The 22,450-nt window shown below is 43.8% G+C and overlaps 1 protein-coding gene across 2 annotated transcripts; it reads right to left on the bottom strand.

Moving 5' to 3' along the window:
• Positions 1–363: 363 nt before the first annotated feature.
• Positions 364–21,570, bottom strand: LOC147673753 (NAD(P)H dehydrogenase [quinone] 1-like). 2 transcript variants are annotated; one of them, XM_086947680.1, is made up of 6 exons: positions 21,224–21,570; positions 11,074–11,253; positions 10,844–10,974; positions 7,223–7,336; positions 4,105–4,206; positions 364–765 (listed from the first exon to the last, which is right to left on the bottom strand). In XM_086947680.1, the coding sequence occupies exons 1-6, from the start codon at positions 21,228–21,230 to the stop codon at positions 448–450; spliced, it is 852 nt and encodes a 283-aa protein (XP_086803806.1). In that variant the 5' UTR covers positions 21,231–21,570; the 3' UTR covers positions 364–447. The 2 variants fall into 2 exon arrangements, with proteins under 2 accessions (XP_086803806.1, XP_086803807.1); XM_086947681.1 differs by having other exon boundaries at positions 21,319–21,480.
• Between the last annotated feature and the right edge of the window lie 880 nt (positions 21,571–22,450).

Raw genomic sequence — 22,450 nt, 5'->3', positions numbered from 1 at the left:
AAAGACAGCCTGCCAATATTGCCACCTACATCCTCTTATTTGTTAGATTCTTCAGAATTAGAACACCTAATTTTGGTATGTTTGTGTAAATTAGTGGAGTTAGTTTCCACTTCATGTGCAGTGGCACACATGGGTGGTCAACATAAGAACGTATTGGAGGTAAAACAAAAACAAAAAACAGATCTTCATAATGAGGATGAGAAACAAGTACTGGCTCTGGGCTCCACTTTACAGACATTCATTTATGATGTGGGGAGGCTCTTCAGCAGCTCACTGACACTCTTTGCATAAATATTTGTATGCATATTCATGAGTTGGGAATGGGGAACGATGAAGTGCACAGCATATTTAATGAAACACAACTTTCTCTAGTCAATTCTTTATTTTAAAGTACATCTCTTCCACACAAATGTAAAAATTGAAATTTGTGGTGTACAACAGTTTGGTTCACTTTTTACAACTAAGAGCTTTAACTTGACTGTCAGGGGGGAAAGGTTTCCCCAGGTGTTGCCCTACTGTTAGGCCGTATTTCTGGTTGGCGGTGGCATTCTCCACTTCCTTAATGAGAGCGTAGCTTCCACAAGGAGCCGAAAGGTCGAAGTTACTTCCGGGCACAAAGCCTATGGTGTCCTCTTCCCAGATGTTCTCCAAACGTGTCTTCCAAGCCTCTAGGAGTTCCACGCGTGCCTCGTTGGAGATGAGAGAGATTGCGTAGGAGATCTGGGGCGCCAGGACTTGGACACAACAGAAGTTCAGTATTCCGTTCTGGAGATTCACACAGAAGATGCAAACATATTACCACGAATGAAGACAACATTTGCAGGTGAAGCTTTGAAACATTCTACAGCTCCGATTACTGCTAAGGCCCTCATTGCAATTGCCCTACTGTTGGGTACAATAATTATTGAATCTGATGGAATCTGACATCGAGATGTTTGGAATTTACCATAATTATTGGCTCTCATCTTCCTGGAGTTTTTCCAGAAAAAAATGGGTTATAACAATGCAATTTTTCAAATATATAAATTTCCCTTTTGCCACCCTCGCATTCAGCACAGGGCTAATACTTTGTGAGGCACATTGGTGCCCGTCTGCAACTTTGGCAGGCAGCTGATCCTTTGAAGAACTGCATATCCTACACCTGCTTTTGAATCAAAATGATAGACCAAGAGAAATGTGAAGATCTGAAAAGTTGAAATATCCTCTATTCTTCAATGGTTGAAGGGGAATGTCATATATACTTTTAATATGTTTACAGTTGGGTTCAGTGTGAACTGAACTTAAAATGGTTTTAAAGAACATCCCCTATTTGGTAACATATATAAAAAAATTATAATGAGCATACACGTGTGCTATAAACTATAGCAAAGAAAAGATATCTCAATTTTTAAAAATATTTTTTTGCCTAGTTTAATCTCAGATAAAAAAACCTTTATGACATCAAGTGTTATCATCGGCTGGAAGATTTGTATGCATAGGTCTATTTGGGGTTCTGTAAATCATGAATCAGGCTGTAATAGATGCCAGACTGCTGTATATGGATAGATGTGCAAAAAACACATAAAGAAGAATATGACAATATTAAGAAAAAATAAATGGGCGCTGTTATGTAGTAGGAAAGGAGGAAGTAGGGATACAAGATATCATTTCACATGTCTGAGAGGGGTAGAATGTGCATGACAAAAGCTAAAGTGAGAATTCATGATAGGTGTTTTATAGAGAACTCAAAGGATGAACAGGACAGTATGTTGGACAACACTTAGTACGAACTTGAAAATCAGTGAAAGGGGAGTAGCTGTGAAGCTGATGAAGCCAAGGACGCTACCCGATTGAAAGTCAAGAAGAAACCTGTGGAGGACTTCGAAGTTCTACTGGGTCATGCTCAGAAGGCAGAACAAGATAGCTTAAGTACATGACTATAGTTGCAAAACAATAGAAGGGTCACTGCTCATGAAGAGTTTATGAAAAATCTTTACAATATGTTTCTAAAGGTGCTCAGGGAAAGTATAAGGTATATTTCACATGAGACAGAGAGTTGTCTTTCTTTGGTGTGGAAACGAAGAAAGACTAATAGAGGTTTTTTAAAGTTCTTAAAGGTTGGGGTTTGCTAATGTATGCCATGTTTGCTTTAACACCTTCAATGCTACAGGAATTCTGCCTGGCTGCTGAACTTCCTTAAATCCCCTTGTTCATGACGAGCTCAGCTCGTCATGAGAACACGAGCAGTGTACTGCATGACGAGCTGAGCTCGTCATGAGCATGGAAGGGGTTAAAGATTTAAACAGTCACTCTGAAGAATGCTCTTGTTAGCTTTAGTGTGAATGGTTTTGTACATCAGAAAGATCTTCTATCAGCCATAAAGGACTACGGTGATAAGCCAGTCAAGAAAGATGTGAGAGAGGAGGTGTACTTATACCAGCAAGTGACCAAGATCTACCTGAAAGCAGCATGTTACGTGGGGTTTTAAGGGAGTAATTCTGGCTTTTGAGTGACTCGTCAGGAGGCTGTTTCTTTATTTGTTGTATGTCAGAGTATCGAGAGACAAAATATCAACTCCAGGAAATCTACTACCAAAATGTCATCAATCTAAAATTATATAGATATGCATAGAGTTATTATTCTTAACTCCACATTTATGTGCCTTGAAGATATTTGTATTATCAAGGTAATCAGTTGGGAAGTTAAGAATAATAAATCAATACTTATTTACATGTGCTTACCTTGGCAATTGTTTAAAAAATTCAGTGGCAGCCTGTGAAGGTAAGCATGGTGAGGTGGTGCTGCGGGGCGGGGGTGTGGAGGGATTGATAGTGACGTATGACGGGTTAGTGAAAGTAAATAAATAAAACCAATTAAATTAGCCTTGCTCTCTTGAATTAAGACCACATGACTACAGGAGTGCGGCATCGGGGTGTGGGCCTGCAATGGTTAAGGAATATTCTTAGGGGTAGATGCCAAACTACTATCCTTGGTTCCTTTGCATCTCAAAAGTTCCTCCTAGACAAGGGTGTGACTCAGGGCTCGTGTCTGAGCCCCACGCTCTTCAATGTATATATGGCCCCCCTAGCTAAAATTGTGCAACCCTTCGGCTTCGAGATAGTCTCATATGCCGATGACACTCAACTGCTATTTTCAATTGGCTCCAATCCCACGGATGAGAAATCTTGTTTCTCAGGAGGAATGTTAGCTTTCTCAGAGTGGATGGGGGAACATTGTTCCAGCTCAATCCGGAGAAAACTGAGCTTATGCTCCTGGGTAGAGCCGCGCACTCCTGGTCAGCCCACTGATGGCCAGCAGAGCTGGGCGAGGCCCCCTCCCCTTCTCCCTCAGTTAAAAGCTCGGGAATCCAGTTGGACCACAAACTTACCATGAAAGATAATATCAAGTCCATTTCAGGGTCATGCTATTACAGCCTTCTTCTGCTACGCACAATACTCCACTATTTACCACTAGAACATTGCAGAACCGTAGTCCAGGCTTTGGTTATAAGTAGGCTTGACTACGGGTACGCTTTGTTGGCCGAAGTAGGGGACACAGCGCTAACCAAAGTACAGGTCATCCAAAATACTGCAGCAAGGATGGTTCTAAATTGCCCCTCAGGATCTCCATCTCTTCCCTTGCTGAGGGAACTTTACTGGCTCCCAGTGAAAAAGAGTTTTTTTCAAGATCTGCTGCCTCTCTTATAAAGCCCTCAAAGGGGAAGGCCCTCACTACCTACAAAACAAGCTGCACAAGCAGACGTCTGAATGTAATTTAAGATCTAATTCATTAGCCCTCTTGAAGGTCCCACGCATCCGCTTGAGCTGTACAGGAGGTAGAGCATTTTCAAATATTGCCCCCAAATATTGGAACTCGCTACCTGAGGCTCTGCGTAAATCAACATCCCTTCTGACCTTCAGAAAACAATTAAAAACCTTCCTGTTTTAACTTGACGTGTCACTTGAGACATTATGTTCCTGACCCTCCCTATGTTATCCCCCACGTTAAGCACCAAGATGCCCCCGGGTGATTGACGCGCTATATAAGAAACCATTAACATAACATAACATCAATGTTCATAGATGAGTGAAAAATGATGTCATTGTACATTTATTCAAAACGTACCTGTATCGTCCACAGAATCAGGTTCATATCTCCACGGATACCCGATGGACTATATGAGGAAGCTCCTCCTCCTAAGGTAAAAGATAGTAAAGCCTTCTTGTTCTGCGAAAAAATAATGCAGAAGTAACCCTTAAAATCTGGTGTGGAATAAAATGTCAAACTCCTGTTGAAGATAAAACTGCATAGACTCCTAAAAGGATGTTGATTGTTTTAGTTAATTCTTATTACAAGGTTTCAGTCTTCACAAACTTAATAAGGCATCCTTTTTAGTCATCAAGTAACTGAGGTCTGGATAGAGTTCACATTATAAATCGAATTTACATGCAAGAATGTTAGTATATGAGCTTTGTTCAAGCTGGTGACCGGGTGGACCACCAGCCTCATGATCCAGCGCCGATTAGATGGGCCCATCTGCCCTTCGAACTCCATCAACATTCTTCTACATTAATGATTTTTATCCATTTTTAATCAATTTTCAATCTGTATTATTCCACTGTTTTAAACAAGATGAAACGATGATGTCACATTTTTTTGTTTTCACTTTTAATAATATCTCAAAGGTTCGGCTGTTGGTGGGGCAGTAGGCTGGTGTCCAGATGATTCTTTATTACTGTTTTATTCTGACCCCTGATGAAGGGTCTCGTCTAAAAATGTTTTGGGTTTTTAATGTTCACAGGTATATTTTGGATTGTCACATCTTGAGGAATTATGCTGCAAGCAACTTTGTCTGCGTTTTACGCACACTGGAACCTTTGAGATGATATTAAAAGTGAAAACAATAAAATGTTGACACCAGCTCGGACTAAGCATTTTCATGGGGTTGGGTAGAGCTCGCACTAGGAACTTCACGCCACAATTAATGCCTTGGAACGTTTATAAAAAGGGTTTAAGATCACAAACACTGTTTAAAGTAGGGTGTGCATTCTGTCATTTGTTGAGTGTATGAACTTTAACACCCCTCAACAAAAAAATACTACTGAACATGGAATCAAGTACAGGCAAATGTGAAGTTGATACAGAAGACAGAATGTTATTTCTGTCTAGCTACATTTACTTCAGCAATCTAATCACCACAGTGGACCTTCAAGTTTATGTTAGAATTCAGTTGTTTTTTTCAACCATCTTACCCCCACATCCCCATGTTTCACCATCATGCAGTTTTCAAGCTAAGTGAGGATGAGTACCTTGCTTTGGACAGCATTACTGTTATGGTGCAGGTATTAGGTGGCAACTGATTTTTTAACCATTATCTTTAGGAATATTTGTATTCGCCTTTTTTTCTAATTGCATCCTGCTTTATCCCCCTCGCATTATGAGATATCCTCACACAGGGGAAAAAATATACACGAACAGGTGTCTATTTCTGGCCCTGTAGGTGCCTGATCCTATGATTCCTATCACAGAGCAGATTTGGGGACAATAGAGACTCTGTGGGTTCCAGTGTTAGTATGAGGACAATAAACAGCTGACTGCCTCTTCTAACAAGGTAACAAACCTGGGTTACGGAAGGAGGAGACAGGAAAGAGTCTGTGTAGATTCAGGGTGGAAGGGACTAGAGCAGTCTGGTTAATAAGAGAGAAGAAATATCTATACAATGGTGTTGGGAGACAGGAGCATGCTAAAGCCAATGTAAGTGGGGAAGAGTGATACAAGGTCTGTGTACAAGACAGTAAACAAGTCTGGGAAAAGTACGGATGGAAGAGACGAGAAGAGTCTGGGTAATACGAGAAGAAATATCTACAGTTTGAGGGCGGGAAACAGGAGCAGACTATTGACAACCTGTGAGAGAGGAGAAGAGTAAAAAAGTCTGTATAATTTAAGGCTAAGATAGAGAGAGAGAGTAGAACATTCTAGGCAAAGTAAGTGTCAAAGAGAATAAAAGTATAGGTATTGGGATGCACAAACATAGAAAACTAGGGGGGTCAAAATGGGTTAGTTTATTGACCATCACACCTCACAACCCAATCCATAGTATCAATAATCAAAAAGAGGTGTATAGTCAGGAAAAAGTGTGCTGTTCTGAAATCACGTAACAGTCAAGATTGTGGATAAGAGGAATTACACTAGGCTGAAAAAACTCCCATCAGCCCACCATTGTGGCGGAATGTCATCATGTGGGATACGGATGGTGGATCCAAATCTCGCCCAACCCATCCAATGATGGTGCAGAGATGGATGACCGAGGTAACCTTCTAGCCACAGTGTATTTCGAGTGATGCTGATAGATGTGCAGTGCTCAGTGAGAGATAAGTGAGATTCAAAATAACTACTAGAACAGAAAATATGTTTATTTGGCACTGTGCTAGTGTTAAGATTAAAAGGTGCCTGACAGTTTAAAAATATAACTATATGTTGGCGCTGTGCAGTGTGGTCAACATGTTTCAGCTGTTAGGGGTGAAAGTCTCCAGCTTTCTTCAGGACCGTGATGGAAATAAAGCGACTGCAAAGTAAACAATTTTTCAGTGTAAATTCAAACAATATACATACTCCTACCAGGAACTTTGAGCCCCAATATTAGCTGGTGGATAGTAAGATGAGATAAGATAAATCGTCCTTTTCCTAGAAGAAAGGAAGATAGTACAAACAAATGTGTATCGTCAAGACCAGTATCCACTGTGATCCCTGAGTAACAATGAGGACAGGACATAAAACACACAGAGTGTAAGGAGCAAACTATCTCCTCACTTGATGAAATTCCACCACAATTGTGGGCTGATGGGAGTTTCTTCAGCCTAGTGTAATTCCTCTTATCCACGATCTTGACTGTTACGTGATTTCAGAACAGCACACTTTTTCCTGACTATACACCTCTTTTTGATTATTGATACTAGGTATTGGGATGGCCAGACGTAGCAGTAAGATTTGTAGCATTAGTGTGGAAAGGTTGGAGGATTATTTATAATGTACCTGTGGAATTGAGGACAAAACCCTGTGCAATATAAGGGTGGACTAGAATATAAAAGCCAGAGTGATGTAAGATCATTAAAATAAGAAAAACTTGGGTAGTGAAAGAGTGGGAGATTGTAGAAAAGTCAGAATAATGTAGGGTTAGAAGAGCATAATAGAGCAAATGGATCTGAAATGTAAGTCTACTGCGAAAGGTTGAAACTTTCGTTACCTTCAAGGGTCCATCCATGTACATGGTTTGTAAATTGTAAGCGAAGCCAGGCGAAAACACTCGCTCGATCCAGCCCTTCATGATCGCAGGCATTCCCATCCAATAAAGCGGGAACTGTAATCAAACAAAATTGGGTGAATTACTTTTCGAGACTAGCAGCGATGAGTAAATCGCTCAGAAGAGTTCAGTGGTTCCCACAGATGCATTCAGTGAGCTTCAGATTAAAATTTCAGGATCAATGACTCCCACAAAGTAATCCTCACAGCAAGGTTTCATTAACACCCGGGCAGAATATTAGTGTATACCGGGCAGGGTATCATTGAAGCCCCAGCACTGTTGCCCATGTCTACCAAAAGGGAAGCGATGTGTCCCAGAGGATGGTTGAACCAGTGCTGCTATATGTGGTGGGTTAGCCTCAGTGTACGGTTGATTGAATTCCAGAGCAAAGGTTTTGAGATCCACAAAAGGAGATGGTTGAGGTTGTAGCATGGGGTGGGTGGGTCCCGTCAGTCTGCAGGGGGTGGGTCCCATCAGTCTGTGGTGGGTGGGTCCCATCAGTCTCTTTCACCAGTCTCTCCATCTGAGGCACTGCTGTAGCTTGTGTCTTGTGTTGCAAAAGTATCTGGTTTACAACAAAAATAATATTCTATGGGCGGACCGGTTCCTAAAATCAAATACAACTGCAGTGGAGCTAGCTTACATATATTGCCAGACAAGGGGAAGACCAAGACGCCATATACACTTAGCAATTACACAACAATATTGACATGTATTTAGGTAAGGCACATCTGGGGCCATATCATGAAGAGCTACTTCTAGCTCAGTGCAGAGCCATGAGCCTGTTTTTTGCATAAGTTGTATAAAGGAATTATACATTATTTGGACATTATTTGAGTTAATGCACAAACTATAGACAGCACAAGTCGAAAACAGAGAGGTAATCCCTGCTCATTGTTTCGGACCTGCCGTGTCTGCTTTTTATGCTTTCATGTGGAGAAATTCTGAGCTATATGTCAATTTTAGACACCTCAAATACAAGAAAAGGGGCCCTTAGCCCTGCAACGAGTCAGTGCAGCTCTTTATGATTCTGCCCTGGCTGTTTTTAAACCCTACTACAATCCAGCAGAAGAGAATTCAAGAGCACCTTGAACCTGCGAGGCAGGGACATGGAGCCTGATGCAGACTGGTGATGATATATTGAAACTGAAGCTCACAGACTGCTCTCATTCAACAAGAGAATCTTCACATTTTTTATGAATCAATTGCAATAATTTGGTGGGATTGCCAGTTTTTTTTGTTCTCTATTACCCACTTGTTGTGCCATCACTTAATGTGTGCTCTTCCAACCCACATGAGTGTCACACGTCTGATGAGCATATCGATGAGCAGAATAAATCAGACCTGCGGGGTCATGAGACGCCTATACCCATGCAGCCAGCAAGGGGTGCAGATGCACAACTGGAAAGCTCTGACAGAGACAAAGTCAACGATTGTGAATGGCTACATAGTTCCTGATGTATTGTTTTCATAGGAATGTGCTTATAGATAGCAGTTTATGGGAGTACTCGCTAAGACGATAACCCAGGATGCAGGATTTTTCTTTCCTGTTGACTTGTCATGTGGAGGGTTATCTCTTAACGTTTAGCCATCTTTAAAATGCATACATTTGAAAAGTTTGAGTGAAAAAAGTTATCACATTCTAATATTGCATTATACTCACTGTACAGCAATTTTTCGAATCAATCACTGACAATTGATACTCGAGTGGGTACTTGTGAAAACTCAAGCTGATCCCATTCAAACAGAGATTTCCTTAGAAGCTTCTCCAGTGCCTGGCCATAAGAGACCCGGCCCACATAGCATGGACTCTTCCCCCACTCTGCACTGGCAGTCAAAGGACTGGTGTTTTTAGTTGACGCAAGCTGTCCCATGAACAGTAGGTAGATGCAGGTGCATTTTGTACTAAACACACTTTTCTCCACTTCCCATGGTTCCAACATGCCATTTAGGCAGGAATGGCAGAGCTATTTTATGAGATTAACACTGCTAACATTGGTTACCTTGAGTTACCACAGTAATTTATAGGACACCATCAGCAGCCACAGAATGCGACAGCCAAGCTATTACTCCATCGTCAATACAATAAAAGCCTCAAAGCCAGAAACATCTCTGCATTTTCCACAACCGGAACAGATTCTCTCAAGACTTGGGGAAAGTCCGCATTTCTCACTATAGGACTCATGGGAAATGGGCCAGAGGTGAGTCCCTTATAGCAGGTGAGATAGTCCCGGGTATCTAACGCCACCCTTGTTACGGGGAGACACATAGAGGTTTCAGCACCTCTGTCGCTTTGAAATCCAATGGACCTCCCCAGGCTACAAGCTGTTGGATTTTGATCAATAAATCATTATATATTTTCTGTTTCACCTCGTATCCATTCAACCGCATAGCTTATTTGTGCAGCGATATAATACTTGTGTATGTCAGGCAAACCCAACCCACTTGTTTAGGGTGTCATACAAATTCGGGTAAGCAGTCTCTGCTTTTTTCCCTTCTTAAACAAAGTTGCTGCAGATAACCTGTAGCTGGGAGATCTCACCCTTCAATATGGGAAGCAGTAGGGCCTGAAAGACGTTCAATATCTTTGAAAAGATTGACATTTTAAGTGATGCTACTCTGCCTAGACAAGCTAGGGCACGATTGTGCCACATGTTCATGAGAGCTTTAGCGGTCTTAAATAGAATCTCAACATTGCTCCTGGTGTATTCATAGGAGTCTGGTGTTATAAGAATCTCTAGGGGCGTAAACCCTTTTAATGTCCATACGGTGGAGATCTCTGTCTGTAAGGTCATGGCTAGTTTTTGCCCTCCTGCCAGCATCAATCCCTCTGATTTATGAGATTAACTCACTCAGACTTCTGTTAAATCCAATCCATTTGAGACAATTTTAGCTTTAGGGAAGTTATAAACATGCACTATTTATAGAACATCTTCATTGATGCTAATCTTGTTATTGAGGTCTTGTACTGTCTACAGTGCCTGGAGGACATAATTGTTGTATGATACACTTTACTGAAAAAAAATCAAAAGACCTAACATGACATAAGGTGTCATTGGCCACCACATTTCACTGCACACAATCATACTCTTTCTGAAACTGGTTGATTCTACAATGTCTAGTATTCCAGCGTTGATCAAGCATCCCACTGTTAGCATATTTGTGGACACTTGTTTGAATTCATTCTGAGTCTTTTGTAGTGGTTGTATAATTTAATCAAATTCTTTCATTAATGATTTAAATTGCGCTGCAGCATTTACCTTACAGTCACTGAAAAACAGATTCCAAAGAACATTATGCATCATTCTGTGATGTACATACTTCATGAGGAGTGAATCCATGCCACATTTCTGGGAAAATTATTGAATATATAATATATTACCATTTCGTCTCATTTAATCCAACCTCATTCCATGTGAATATCAAGAAAATCTGACATGGATCCGGCCACCAATGCTGGATTTTCCTGATTTAGTTGTGGGCGCATCTAACAAATGTCTGCTATGTTTTAAGTTCTTGACTCTTTTGTCTTGTATGGGATTATCTTTGAAGGTTATCATTTACCTGGAATATAATAAGATCAGCAGCTTCTAACTTTTTCTGTTCTGCTGCAATGTCATCACTGAGTGAGCCCTCTTTCCAAGCTTCGCCCATCTCATATGAATATATGAAGTTGGTTGGGTCCTTGGGACAACCTAATAGAGAAAATTGCAGATGTATCATGATAGGAGCAGAGAGAAATGTTAAATAGAGGATCCAAGAATCTTGCACGTAATAGTACCAGCTTGCACTACCTTTTATATCTTTACGTGACAGCACAGGGTTAAAATTCATGGCGTACAGATCCGACACAGTCACCTCCCATCCTTTTTGCTTCAACGTATTCTCTGCCACCTCCTTCATTGCATAGTTGAATGAAGTCCGCTCCTCATGAGCAAAGATGATGAGGGCTCGTTTGGTGGGTTTTTGCTTTCCTGCATAAAACAGCAACATTTATCCTTGCAGGGAGTGATGTAAAAAACAGGAGACCGCAGGCAAATTTTATATTTAGTGAGGGAGGGAAAAGCAAATACTCCTGCAAAGATGTATGGAGCAGATGTAGTAAATGATTTAGGAATCACAAACCCTCACAGCTCTAAATTACAGGTTTTCCAAACGCTAAATCACTATTTCTTCTGTCCAAAATGTATTCTGCAATATAAAAACATTATTCAAAATCACAAAACGAACTTAGAAATCCTTTACAAATGTCAATGTGGAATAGGTGTATAATGGGAATCCCTTCAAAATTGTGATTTAGTGTGATATGTATCCGTAATTTGCTACTGTGGTTTTGATTGCAACCCACCACTCAGTAACTGAGACCTGAAAGGGGTGGTAACTGATTCTCAAAGAGGAAGGGAACCCTTTTGATGTGGCAATGTCGATGAACCTAGGACCCGAATGCCTTAACAGGCGCCTGTCCTTTTACACCCCCACCCGCCAACTTCGTTCGTCCAATCAGGCCCTAGCCGCTATTCCGCGCATCAACAGATCCACCATGGGGGGAAGATCTTTCTCCTACTTAGCGGCCAAAACCTGGAATTCTCTCCCCACCCACCTCCGCCTTACACAGAACCACCTCTCCTTCAGAAAGCAACTTAAAACTTGGATATTCAATAAGTGAAGTACTCCCCCCTCCTCCCTCAAGCGCCTTGAGACCCTCTGGGTGAGTAGTGCGCTATAGAAATTTTTTAACTTGAACTTGATGTTGAATAATGAAAGAACGAGGGGAACTATCAATTTGCGGAGGCAATATACTTCGCTTAGGAGTTGATTCACTCTTCTGTCCTCTGGTGTCCTTGGTGTGGCTATCACATAACTCTAACGGTACCATCACACACGTCTACAAGTCTACAGGCTCTAAATTGATCTGGGTTCATCAATGCTCTGCAAAATCACCTACACAGACTAGTGTACAATCACCATCTCTAGAATACCACCAATATGGTCCAGTGTACAATCACCACCACTACAAGACCATCTGCATGGAATAGTGTGCAATCACCCCCTCTAAAACAACACCTAGATGGACCATAATACAACTGTCATTTCTAGGAGACCACTGACATGGACACAGCTCTGAGTTCACCTACATGGATCAGTGTGCAATACCAACTTCACCTAAGTGTTTTTAAACTGCCAAAGTCTCTGCAAGAAGTGTTGTTGATTATTTGGAAGGAGTGCATGGAGTGATGATCCCAGTCATCATACAATGTAACCAACCACCGACATCAGGGAGACAAAGAGGCAGCCATTCATCTTAGATGGGATGTTTTTTATTGGAAATGGGTTGCAAAGAGTGGAAGATCCAAACACAAAAATGTTTTTGAAGGACAAATGACCTAACAATAATGATCTAAAAAGACCGGAACTATGTCTTCATTGTGTTGATCACAGGTGATAGAAAGTCTATACTACATATCATAGACTGCATATGTCACTTACCGTATCACAAAATGGAGTACTTCGTATAAACTCAACTGAAGGCCAACACACACTGCGTAATGCATGCCTTCTAGCTCAGAGGAGGGATTCTACAACACTGTTTGCCAAAATATTGAATGCCCTGGCAAATGGGCCCCTTCTTCAGCATTAAGGGTTAAATTGGATCCCAACTGCAGATGGTTACGCAAGTGACTGCTTAGTGTTGCTATGGAATGGAAATGGTCTGCTTCAGAGATCCTTTTTTAGAACTGTTTTGTTTTATATACCATCGCAGCTTCGTACACATCTATTCAGTTATAAACATGATCTGTTCTCTTTCTACCTCATTGCCGTAATGTATCTGGATCTTGATGTGAATGGCCATGAAAGTCATAGGTTTGTATCCATCAGTGGTGTGGTGGAGATGCACCAAGAAGCCACAAATGATTGAAAAACTGCACTATTAACTATTAACAAATAATTCACATCTATTGACAAATCATTAAGAGAGACAGAGGAAAAGGAAACTTCAAAAACTGCAATTAACATTTAGTCAATTCTGAGGGCTGATTCACATACAGAGAGCTGTAAGTGAAGCCACGGTCTCTGCCAGATTTGGACTGACTGGTGTCTTAAGTAGTTGAAGAGTTGGAACACTGCTATCTTACCAGCTTAAGACAGTGGTAAAGGAATGGTTGTCGCAGAATCTTTCAAGGCATGCACTTTTTTTTTAGTCCAAAATGTAGGAGCAATGGTTGGCAAATCTAAAGTAAACGCAAAAAGAACAATAGATGGACAGAATGCAGAACAATGTCATACATTCACCCCTTTAAAGAGAGATGATCCTAAGTCCATTGTTTTTTTTGCTTCCCATGCCATTCCAGTTTAGACCCAGTTATAATGCAAGTCAGTCTTGACACTTTTCCCCATGGGAACAGTCCAGCCCGAACTGCCAGGCCAGGTCCTCCCTGGCCTGGAATGAAACATCCTAGGACCGGTTTCGGGGTATCATCCCTCATCAGCCAGGCTAGTTTTACTCAGGTGACGTGGAGAGCACAGGACCCACGTCTGGGCATACCCGTCCCACTCTGGATGACAAATGCAAAAAGAACAAAAGAGGGACAGAATGCAGAACAATGTCATACATTCACCCCAGTACAGAGATCTGGGCCTAAATCCATCGCTTTTTTGCTCCCTAGGCCATTCCAGCTTAGACCCAGCCATATGCAAATCAGTCTTGACCCTGTTCCCCTTGGGAACAGTCCAGCCCAAACTGCCAGGCCAGGTCCTCGCTGGACTGGAAACAAGCATCCTAGGACCGGTTTCGGGGCATCATCCCTCATCAGCCAGGATAGATTGACTCCAGTAGCTTGGAGAACATAGGACCCACAGCTATGGTGCTGGTGGGAGCCATCTCAGTGACTTTGCTCCCGCCCATGCGGGAGCACTATTTTTCTGCTCCTGTATGGGCAGGAGCAAAATTCTGTTCCTTGCCTGGGAGAGTATTGGCAGGGTATGCCCACACTCTCCCAAGCAGGGAACTACAGTGTATCGGGGATAGGGTCCATGGTACACTGTGTCAGTATCAGGCCTCGGGTGATTGGGTCCTTGGGGCCGAACTTAGGTTCAGGGTGGGGGGCCTCACACCCTTCTCCCAAAAAAGTTCAGACCTAGGGGATGAAGTCTTCACGCCTCAAAGAGGCTTGGGGAGGGGGGGGGGGCATGCCCGCCCTACTTTTTTAATAAAATATGGCCCTGGTGGATGGAGTCCGGAGGGCCTGAAAAAGCCTTGGAGAAGAGGGCCTGCACACCCCTTCCCTTTCCCTTTTAATAAAAAGTGGCCCTAGGGGATGGGGTTCCAGGGCCTGGAAAAGGCTCATGGAGGGGAACCACATGCCACTCTTGACATTTTACATAAATACACACGACCCCCGGGGCCTGGTCCTCACCGGAGAGGTGGAATGCTCAAAATAAATTCTGACAGGAGCTGTTCTTCTTTTTTTTTTTAAATCGGAGCTGACAATCCGTTCATCTTTCTAAGATCTGTGGTGCAGATCTTTTAAAAAAAATATTTGGCCCCGAGTGGACCTTCTGGGACTCCCTCACCAGCCTTAGGGCTGTTGAGAATTCATACCCTTCCCCCTATATGCTTTTTTAACTGTTTGATAGGACAGTAGACTGTTTCCCCGAGTCCTAAGATGGCTTCCACCACATCTTTCTTGAAGTGGTGGGAGCCAATCAGATCTTATCCAGAGATCTCTTGACTCGCAGATACTCCATGGTGTTCAAAATCTAAAAATGTTTTAATTACTGAGCAGATTTACAGCAAATCCCGAAAAGCACACTTTCTGGACCAAGATCTTGTGGAGTGAAAGGAGATTGTGCGTGCAAGGAGACAAATTACAAATGGGGGTCTTTTAAGAGGCTCTACTTTTGTCTCCAGCAGCAGACAGATGAGCCTCAGGTATTTGCTGCCACCTTGTCATCTTCAAAACTGTGAGGGGGCATCGTTTTCCATTGAGAGAAAATAGAAAAAATGAGGCTACCCATCAAACTGAGCAAAAAGAAAACTTGCTCTTACAACTCAAAACAATTGTATTATGACATTACTGTGAAACACATTCACCCTGGGACACAATGACAAAAGGGAAGGGAGTGACAAAATGGAATGAGCGCAGTGTGGAGACGAAAAGAAAAGTGAGACGTGCAGAGTGAAGAAGGATGACAAAAAGAAGGGAAGAGAAAAGGAAAGAAAAGGAAATTAAGAGAGAGGAAAACAACTCCCCTGATACTAAGTAGGCAACATTTTATGAAAATTCGTTATCCACAAGTGTGGGACACTTTTTAATTTGGTGCATATATATGTGTGTGTGTGTATGTGAATTGTTTTTCACATGGAGAGCTTGCCAAAGCTGTTCTCACACAAATAGAAGAGCAGCTTTGTAGCTCTTCCCTGTTGGGAAACTTTGGTTTAAATGTATAGGTGGTCCTACTAAGCCAGGTCGCTAAATCCCGCCAATGAGTTGTTATGCCTGCAAACCTGCGGAAGTGGATACGAGTTTTCAAAAAAATGACTTCTCTTTCTCTTTTCCGAGAATCATGTTGTTTTTTTCCTGAAGGAACCATGCAATCTCTGCTACCTACGAGTGTATAACGCAAAATATTATCTTTCAGGCTTGTCATGTTCTGGGTGTTGATAAAGGGGAGGACGGGGATGATGGGTGGGATTTGCAGCTAATCCTTTGTCAAGGGATGATGCTTCAAATGTAGATGAGATCTTTTCACTAGTTCATTGACATGAACTATAGAGGATTCACAACATGGCACTGGGCCTCCTATAGCATATTCCAATTATCGACTTGTTTGTGTTGGATTTGTGCAAGATTAGTTTCACTATGCACATTCACTATGAAGTCAATAAGAAGCTCCAAAGTTTGTCACTGAAAGAAAATTCTGGTAATAGGTTTTCAGGCTTTATCAATGCGGCAGAAGTCACTGATAATTTTCAGTGCCTATCAGCCCCAGCGGTTTTATGTTCTGTCATCAACTATTTTATAAATGGACCCGGAGGGTAGGTTTGTGGCGGTGGAGGGGAGACTGAGGGGCCGGGTGGTATCTCTCTGCAGCGTGTATGCCCCCAATGTGGATTTGCCCGCTTTTCTAACGACACTCTCGGGCAAACTGGCGAGTTATCTGCCAGGGCCGGTGCTCATGGGGGGGGGGGGTTTCAACTCGGTAGTAGATGTTGATTTGGATAGATCTCATCCCCCGCTGCGCGCATCCCCAGCACACAGGGTAGCGATGCGCAGACTGGAATGGCAGGAGAGTTGGGCCCTGGGGGACGCCTGGAGAACATTACACCCCACCACTAGGGACTATTCCTTTCATTCACATTTACATGACCTGCATGTTAGACTAGATGCGTTTCTGTGCTCATCACATATGCTCTCAACAGTGGGTAGCGCGGAGTATTTGGTTCGCACGATGTCGGACCACAACCCTTTATTGTTATCCCTGAACTGGATGGTGGAAGTTAACTGTGTACCAACATGGCGACTGCAACCTGATACCTTAGATGACTTGCTCTTCAGGGAGGCCTTGGGGGAGCGCATAGCGCGCTACTTTGAGGAGAATAGTGGCTCCGCCTCCACTAGAGCGGTGGAGTGGGACGCGTTTAAGGTGGTGGTCAGGGGGCACTGTATTGGGACAACTGCAGGGGCCCGTAAAACTTTGCTAGATGATCTTGAGATTCTGAAACTGGGATGGTGCAGTGAGCTAAAAAACGATGTTGGATCTAGCCCTGATCTCTTGACTGGGTGAGAGCTTTCTGCTTAATTCAGAGACTCTGTCCCTCACCACCCCTTGTTGTAAATATTTTTGTCCACCCTAAGCGTGGAAGGGTATTCTCAGATGTGAGACCCTTGCTCATTGCACCATCAGGATTCAAGCAAACCGGGCCGAAGATGGCTGTAATGCCAGAAATCGGTCCCCGGGAGCTTGTTTCCTTCCCAGTGTAAGAATTGGCTTTTGTAGTTTGGTTTGCCCTATTCCCATCATGCACTGGGACAGGAACAGACTAATTTGCATACAGCCAGGTTCTGAAACTGGGATGGTGCAGTGAGCTAATAAACAGTGTTGGATCTAGCCCTGATCTCTTGACTGGGTGAGAGCTTTCTGCTTAATTCAGAGACTCTGTCCCTCACCACCCCTTGTTGTAAAAAAGATGATCTTGAGAAGGCGGAGCAGCGATTGAGAGAGAAGGAGAGGGAACGCCCGAATCACCCTGAGCTCCAGGAGGGGCTTAGTGGTGCCAGGGAAGAGCTAGCGGTGGAGTTGGAGCGGCTGCGTAGCTTCGACCATAAGGCGTATATGACGAGGGCGCATGCAGAAGGTGATAAGGCGGGGTCAATGTTGGCGTGGCTTGCTAATCCGATCAGGCGGGGCGCGCCGATCATGGCGATTCGGGCGGAGGGGGAGGGGCTTTGCCACACCCAAGCCGGGATTCTGGACAGGTTCAGGACGTACTACGAGGGTTTGTATGAGAGCGGACAGACGGGCGGGCGGATGAGCTGGGCACCTTTCTAGAAGGGCTGCAGCTACCACGATTGGAGGACCCGGAAGCGGAGGAGTTGGGTCGGCCCATTACGATCGGGGAGATAGGGAGTGCAGTGAAGCAGATGGCTAGGAACAAGACTCCGGGGCTTGACGGTCTCCCGATAGAGTTTTATAGTAAATATTTGGAGTGTCTAGCTCCGCAACTGCAATTGGTTTATAATGAAGCGCAATCGCGAGGTAGGCTCCCCAGCTCCATGTGCGAGGCCCTTATGATCCCATTGTTAAAGCCTGGCAGGGAGGGCGCTGCCCTTTCCTCCTACCGTCCATTGTCCATGCTCACGACGGATTACAAGATCCTGAGCAAAATCCTGGCAAATAGATTATTGACCCACATGACCCGTCTAATTCACAAGGATCAATGCGGCTTTATCCCGACTCGTAACACTACCCACAATATCCGCAGGCTTACGAGGTTGATGGGGGCCCAGTGGTCGGACGCCATTACTCCATTCATGCTCTCAATAGATATTGAGAAGGCCTTCGATAGCCTTGAGTGGGACTATCTGTACGAGGTGATGAGGCGTTTCGGGCTGGGGGATGGGTATATCAACTGGACCAAAGTCCTGTATACGGAAGCCACAGCTAGAGTCAGAGTGGGCTCACTGATGTCGAAGCAATACCCCGTACGACGAGGCACTAGGCAGTGGTGCTCCCTTTCTCCCCTCTTGTTCACTTTGGCAATGGAACCATTTGCAGTGGAGGCCAGATCTGGCCGCCATTATACGGGGCTGATGTACAGGGACAGGCCGCATGTCATCTCATTGTATGCAGATGACCTACTGATGTTCTTGGCTGATGCGGAAGCAGAGTTACTGGGGGCGAGACGTCTGTTGGAGCTGTTTGGGCGAATGTCGGGCCTGAGGGTCAATTGGCCCAAATTTTGTCTATACCCTCTGAGACAGGGAGAGCCGTGCCCTCTCACGGCGCAGGAACTCCGGTGGGAACCGCATTGTCTGCACTATCTTGGCGTTTACATCTATCATACCCCAACGGATATGCTGGATGGCAATATTAACCGTTGTATTACTGCCCTGAGAGGGTGTATGGATTTCTGGTCCACCCTTCCACTCTTACTGGCTGGTTGGGTCTCCCTACTTAAGATGGTGGCTCTGCCCAGGCTGTTGTACTACTTTAGGACTCTCCCGATATGGATTCCAGGCTCCGTTTTCCGACGCCTGAGATCATTGACCATAGCGTTTCTCTGGGGCACGGGCAGGCGACGAATCGCGCTGGATACCCTCTTGCGGCCCAAGGATGAGGGAGGCATGGCGGTGCCCGATTTCGAAGGTTATTATCTGGCGGCTCAGTTGCAGACTTTCACTCAGGAGGTCGCGAGGGTGTATCGAGGCCCGGAGCATTATAGGGATGAGGGCACCCCGCGGCATGTGCTGGCATACATCACGCTGCATCAGAGGCTCTTGGTTAGAGATTTGACGGTAGAGGAACAGACATTTCGACTCTGCTGGAATCGGGCGCGCAAACGAGCGGGGTCCGCCTTATGTATGCTCCGGAAATTCCGCTGGGGATGGTTACAGCCCTCCCTCATGGAGGGGACTGGTCGCGATTACTAGGCTGGGAAGAGGCTGGGGTTCAAATGCTGGGCGACTTGTATGAGGATGGTGCGTTGCTTCCGTTTCAGGAATTACAGGAGCGGTTCGATCTCTCGCGAGGTGATTACTTGTTACATGCGGCGGTAACAGGCGCCATGCAAGATCACTGGGGAGAGGGTTTGCAGGAACCGGCGACCTCCATGGCATGCCAATATACGATGATGGCGGCCGGGACCTTTAAAGCAGTAACCTGCCTGTACTCCAGAATGTTGCGGGAGGCCTTGCAGCCGCTCGCAGCTTTGAAGGCTAAATGGGAGTTGGACCTCCAAATGGAGATCCCTGATGCAACTTGGGGTCAGTTGCTACGGAGAGCGTGGAAAAGCTCAAGGAACACCAGGTTCCAGCTCATACACTTCTATATTATTCATCGGGCATACCTCACGCCTGGGAAAATACGGCAATACTTTGGGGTGGAACAGGCGGCCTGTCCCAGGTGTAACACGGTTGGGGCGGATCTGGGTCACATGCTGTGGGACTGCCCTGCCTTGGGGGATTACTGGCAGGAAATAGGGAGGGCTCTGAATAATGCCACGGATAGGGACATACAGTACACCAAGGCAGTGGGGGTCCTACATTGGTTTCCACACACGTCTAAAAATAAAAATACCAGCCGATTTATAGATTTGGGGTTGATCCTTGCAAAGAGGGAAATTACGAGGAATTGGAAGTCGAAAGCGGGACCCACGTATAAACGGTGGTATGGTGAATGTCTGCGGTGGGCAGCGTGTGAAAGTACTTTGAGGTACCAGATGGCTAGGAGAACAGATGATGAGAATGCCATGGAGAGGGCAACAGCATGGGAAATGATGGTGCAGGCGCTCCGGGATGATAATGATGATGAGGAAGAAGAAGAGGAGAACCTGGTGGCAGCTGACCCCACTAACACACCTAGGAACACACCTTAGTGCATGTATAGGACCTTCTTGCACACACCAGACCTTACACTGACTAGGATTTTCACACAGCGCTGCCACGGGGGAGGGGGGGGTCGGGACAGACGGGAGGTGGGGGGAGGGTGGTTGACGGGCGAAAATCACAAAAGCAGTCCACTTTTTCTTATGACTGTGATGTCGGACATTGAACTATGCAGCGAGGAACGGACTCAGCACGATGGCAGTTTAGTATTCTTTCTGGAGACGTGCCGGATATGATGGGGGGAGAGAATTGATAAGGTGTCCTCTTGCTATGTTTATTAATTATGCCATGAAGATATTGTCTGTACAATTATTTTGGTGCTGCAATAAAAACGATGTTACAAAAAAAAATCAACTATTTTATAAATGCTAAACCATTTACAGATAAATAACCGGATAAACAGACCATATCTTATCCATACTCACATATTATATAACTTGCAATAAATATTAATCTTTTGTAATCACCCTTCAAAGAATGGATACAGAATATTTCCATTTAAAAAAAATTCAGCAGCAAAAATTATTAGGGGATGGAAAAGTTTAAGCAAAAAACCTGCATTATTATAATAAGACATTAAGTACATATTGATTTAAGAGCAGAGGCAGTCTGCACACTTTGAAACTGATTATGTCAACGGCAGAGTTTTTAAGAGGAAGAACAACCTCGCTGCAATCTCTTTTCAGTATAAAGTTCAACATTATTAAACGTGTACTGGTGGAAAGCGCCCTATGAATGCACATTACAATACAACAGCATGGCACGTGCGAATCAGAGGGATGAATTGCACCGTTCATATTTGATAACTGCCTCTCCCGAGACCCAGGTACCCTCTCACCGGCCATTCTTCAAGGCTGACTGGTCTTGGACCTGTGGATGCCGCTCTCGCCTCAGATCAAGGATGCTATCTCTTTTCTCCTCGCCGGTTCTTACTTTCCTCTGACTGACGACAAGCCGACGTCACTGCAACTTGATCGCCGTGTTTTTAGACCAATTAAAGTCGAGGTAAAAGGCGACATCCCAACTCCACCGGAAGATTCTGCCCAAATGATAGCGGCTTTCAGGGCGCTGTAGGCGCCGCGAACCATCAACTATGGGCTCCGCAATAGGCACTCCGGAAGTGATCCGTAACGGTTTACGTCTGATTCGAAGGCATCTGCAGCGCCGCGAGACTCCACAGGACTCGGCGTTGGGAACTGGGACTTTAGCCGGAAAACATGGGCAGTGACAAAGCACTTTATTTACAGATGGAGAAGAAACAATACCTCAGTTGAACTTGATTGGCAGGATTTCAAAACGCAGGATCTGTCTTACTAATGCTAAACCATTAAGCACTGGCACCTGGTAGGGAGCATGAAGAATCGTTCCCTTCAAAGCGGCTCTGAAAAAAGTGGGGGTCAAAATATTGAGCAGGTTAGGGTAGTTAGATCAAGGGAAAACGGCAGTTTAATCATTAAGCATTATCTGCTGAACATCGGGTGAGATGGAGCAAGCACAATAAAAGGTCATTTGAGTCTGTAAAAAGATGCTCCAGGAACCCAGCCAACCCTTCTATCTCACTTGACTTGTCAAGCCACCATAGAAACAAGCATTGGAAATGCAATAGGGCTCGCATTAGGAAAGTTTGAGCTGTTGGTCTTATAAATGAATCTTTTTTTATTTATGTGTTTTTTTTTAAATAGCTAAATTAATAGCTTTGTCATTTACAATGCCAATAGTTATAACTTTCGCAAATGTGACACCTATAGCATTTGTAATGCAACATGTTTTGTATTTACGTGACTTAGATGTATTGATATTACAAATAACAATGGCTTTTAATTTTTAAAAATAATTAATACTTAAATAATTTATTTAATTTGTAATGGCAATAGCTTAAACTTTTGTAAATAACTTTTGTGAAGATTATGTTCAGTGTTTTTTATTGTGACAAGAATTCAAGAACAGAAGTGAAATATTAACATCTTTTTGTGATTTGTAATAAAACGTGAAAGCTTGAAAACAGCTTGAAACATTGAAAGAACATATTTGAACCAGTGATGCTGTGGTTGCGCTGAGTGATGCA

Source organism: Lissotriton vulgaris, chromosome 12, assembly GCF_964263255.1.
Source record: "Lissotriton vulgaris chromosome 12, aLisVul1.2, whole genome shotgun sequence".
In the NCBI taxonomy this organism is placed as follows: domain Eukaryota; kingdom Metazoa; phylum Chordata; class Amphibia; order Caudata; family Salamandridae; genus Lissotriton; species Lissotriton vulgaris.
The sequence above is the reverse complement of the archived record's forward strand: the minus strand, read 5'-3'. Positions and strand labels throughout refer to the sequence as shown.

Bases quoted from the DNA above. Each gene is read 5' to 3' on its own strand.
- LOC147673753 (XM_086947680.1), bottom strand. The intron at 7,337-10,843 runs GTAAATGATAAC...GTTTGATTACAG, and splicing joins CTGATCTTATTATATTCCAG to TTCCCGCTTTATTGGATGGG. The intron at 4,207-7,222 runs GTAACGAAAGTT...ATTTTTTCGCAG, and splicing joins ACATGGATGGACCCTTGAAG to AACAAGAAGGCTTTACTATC.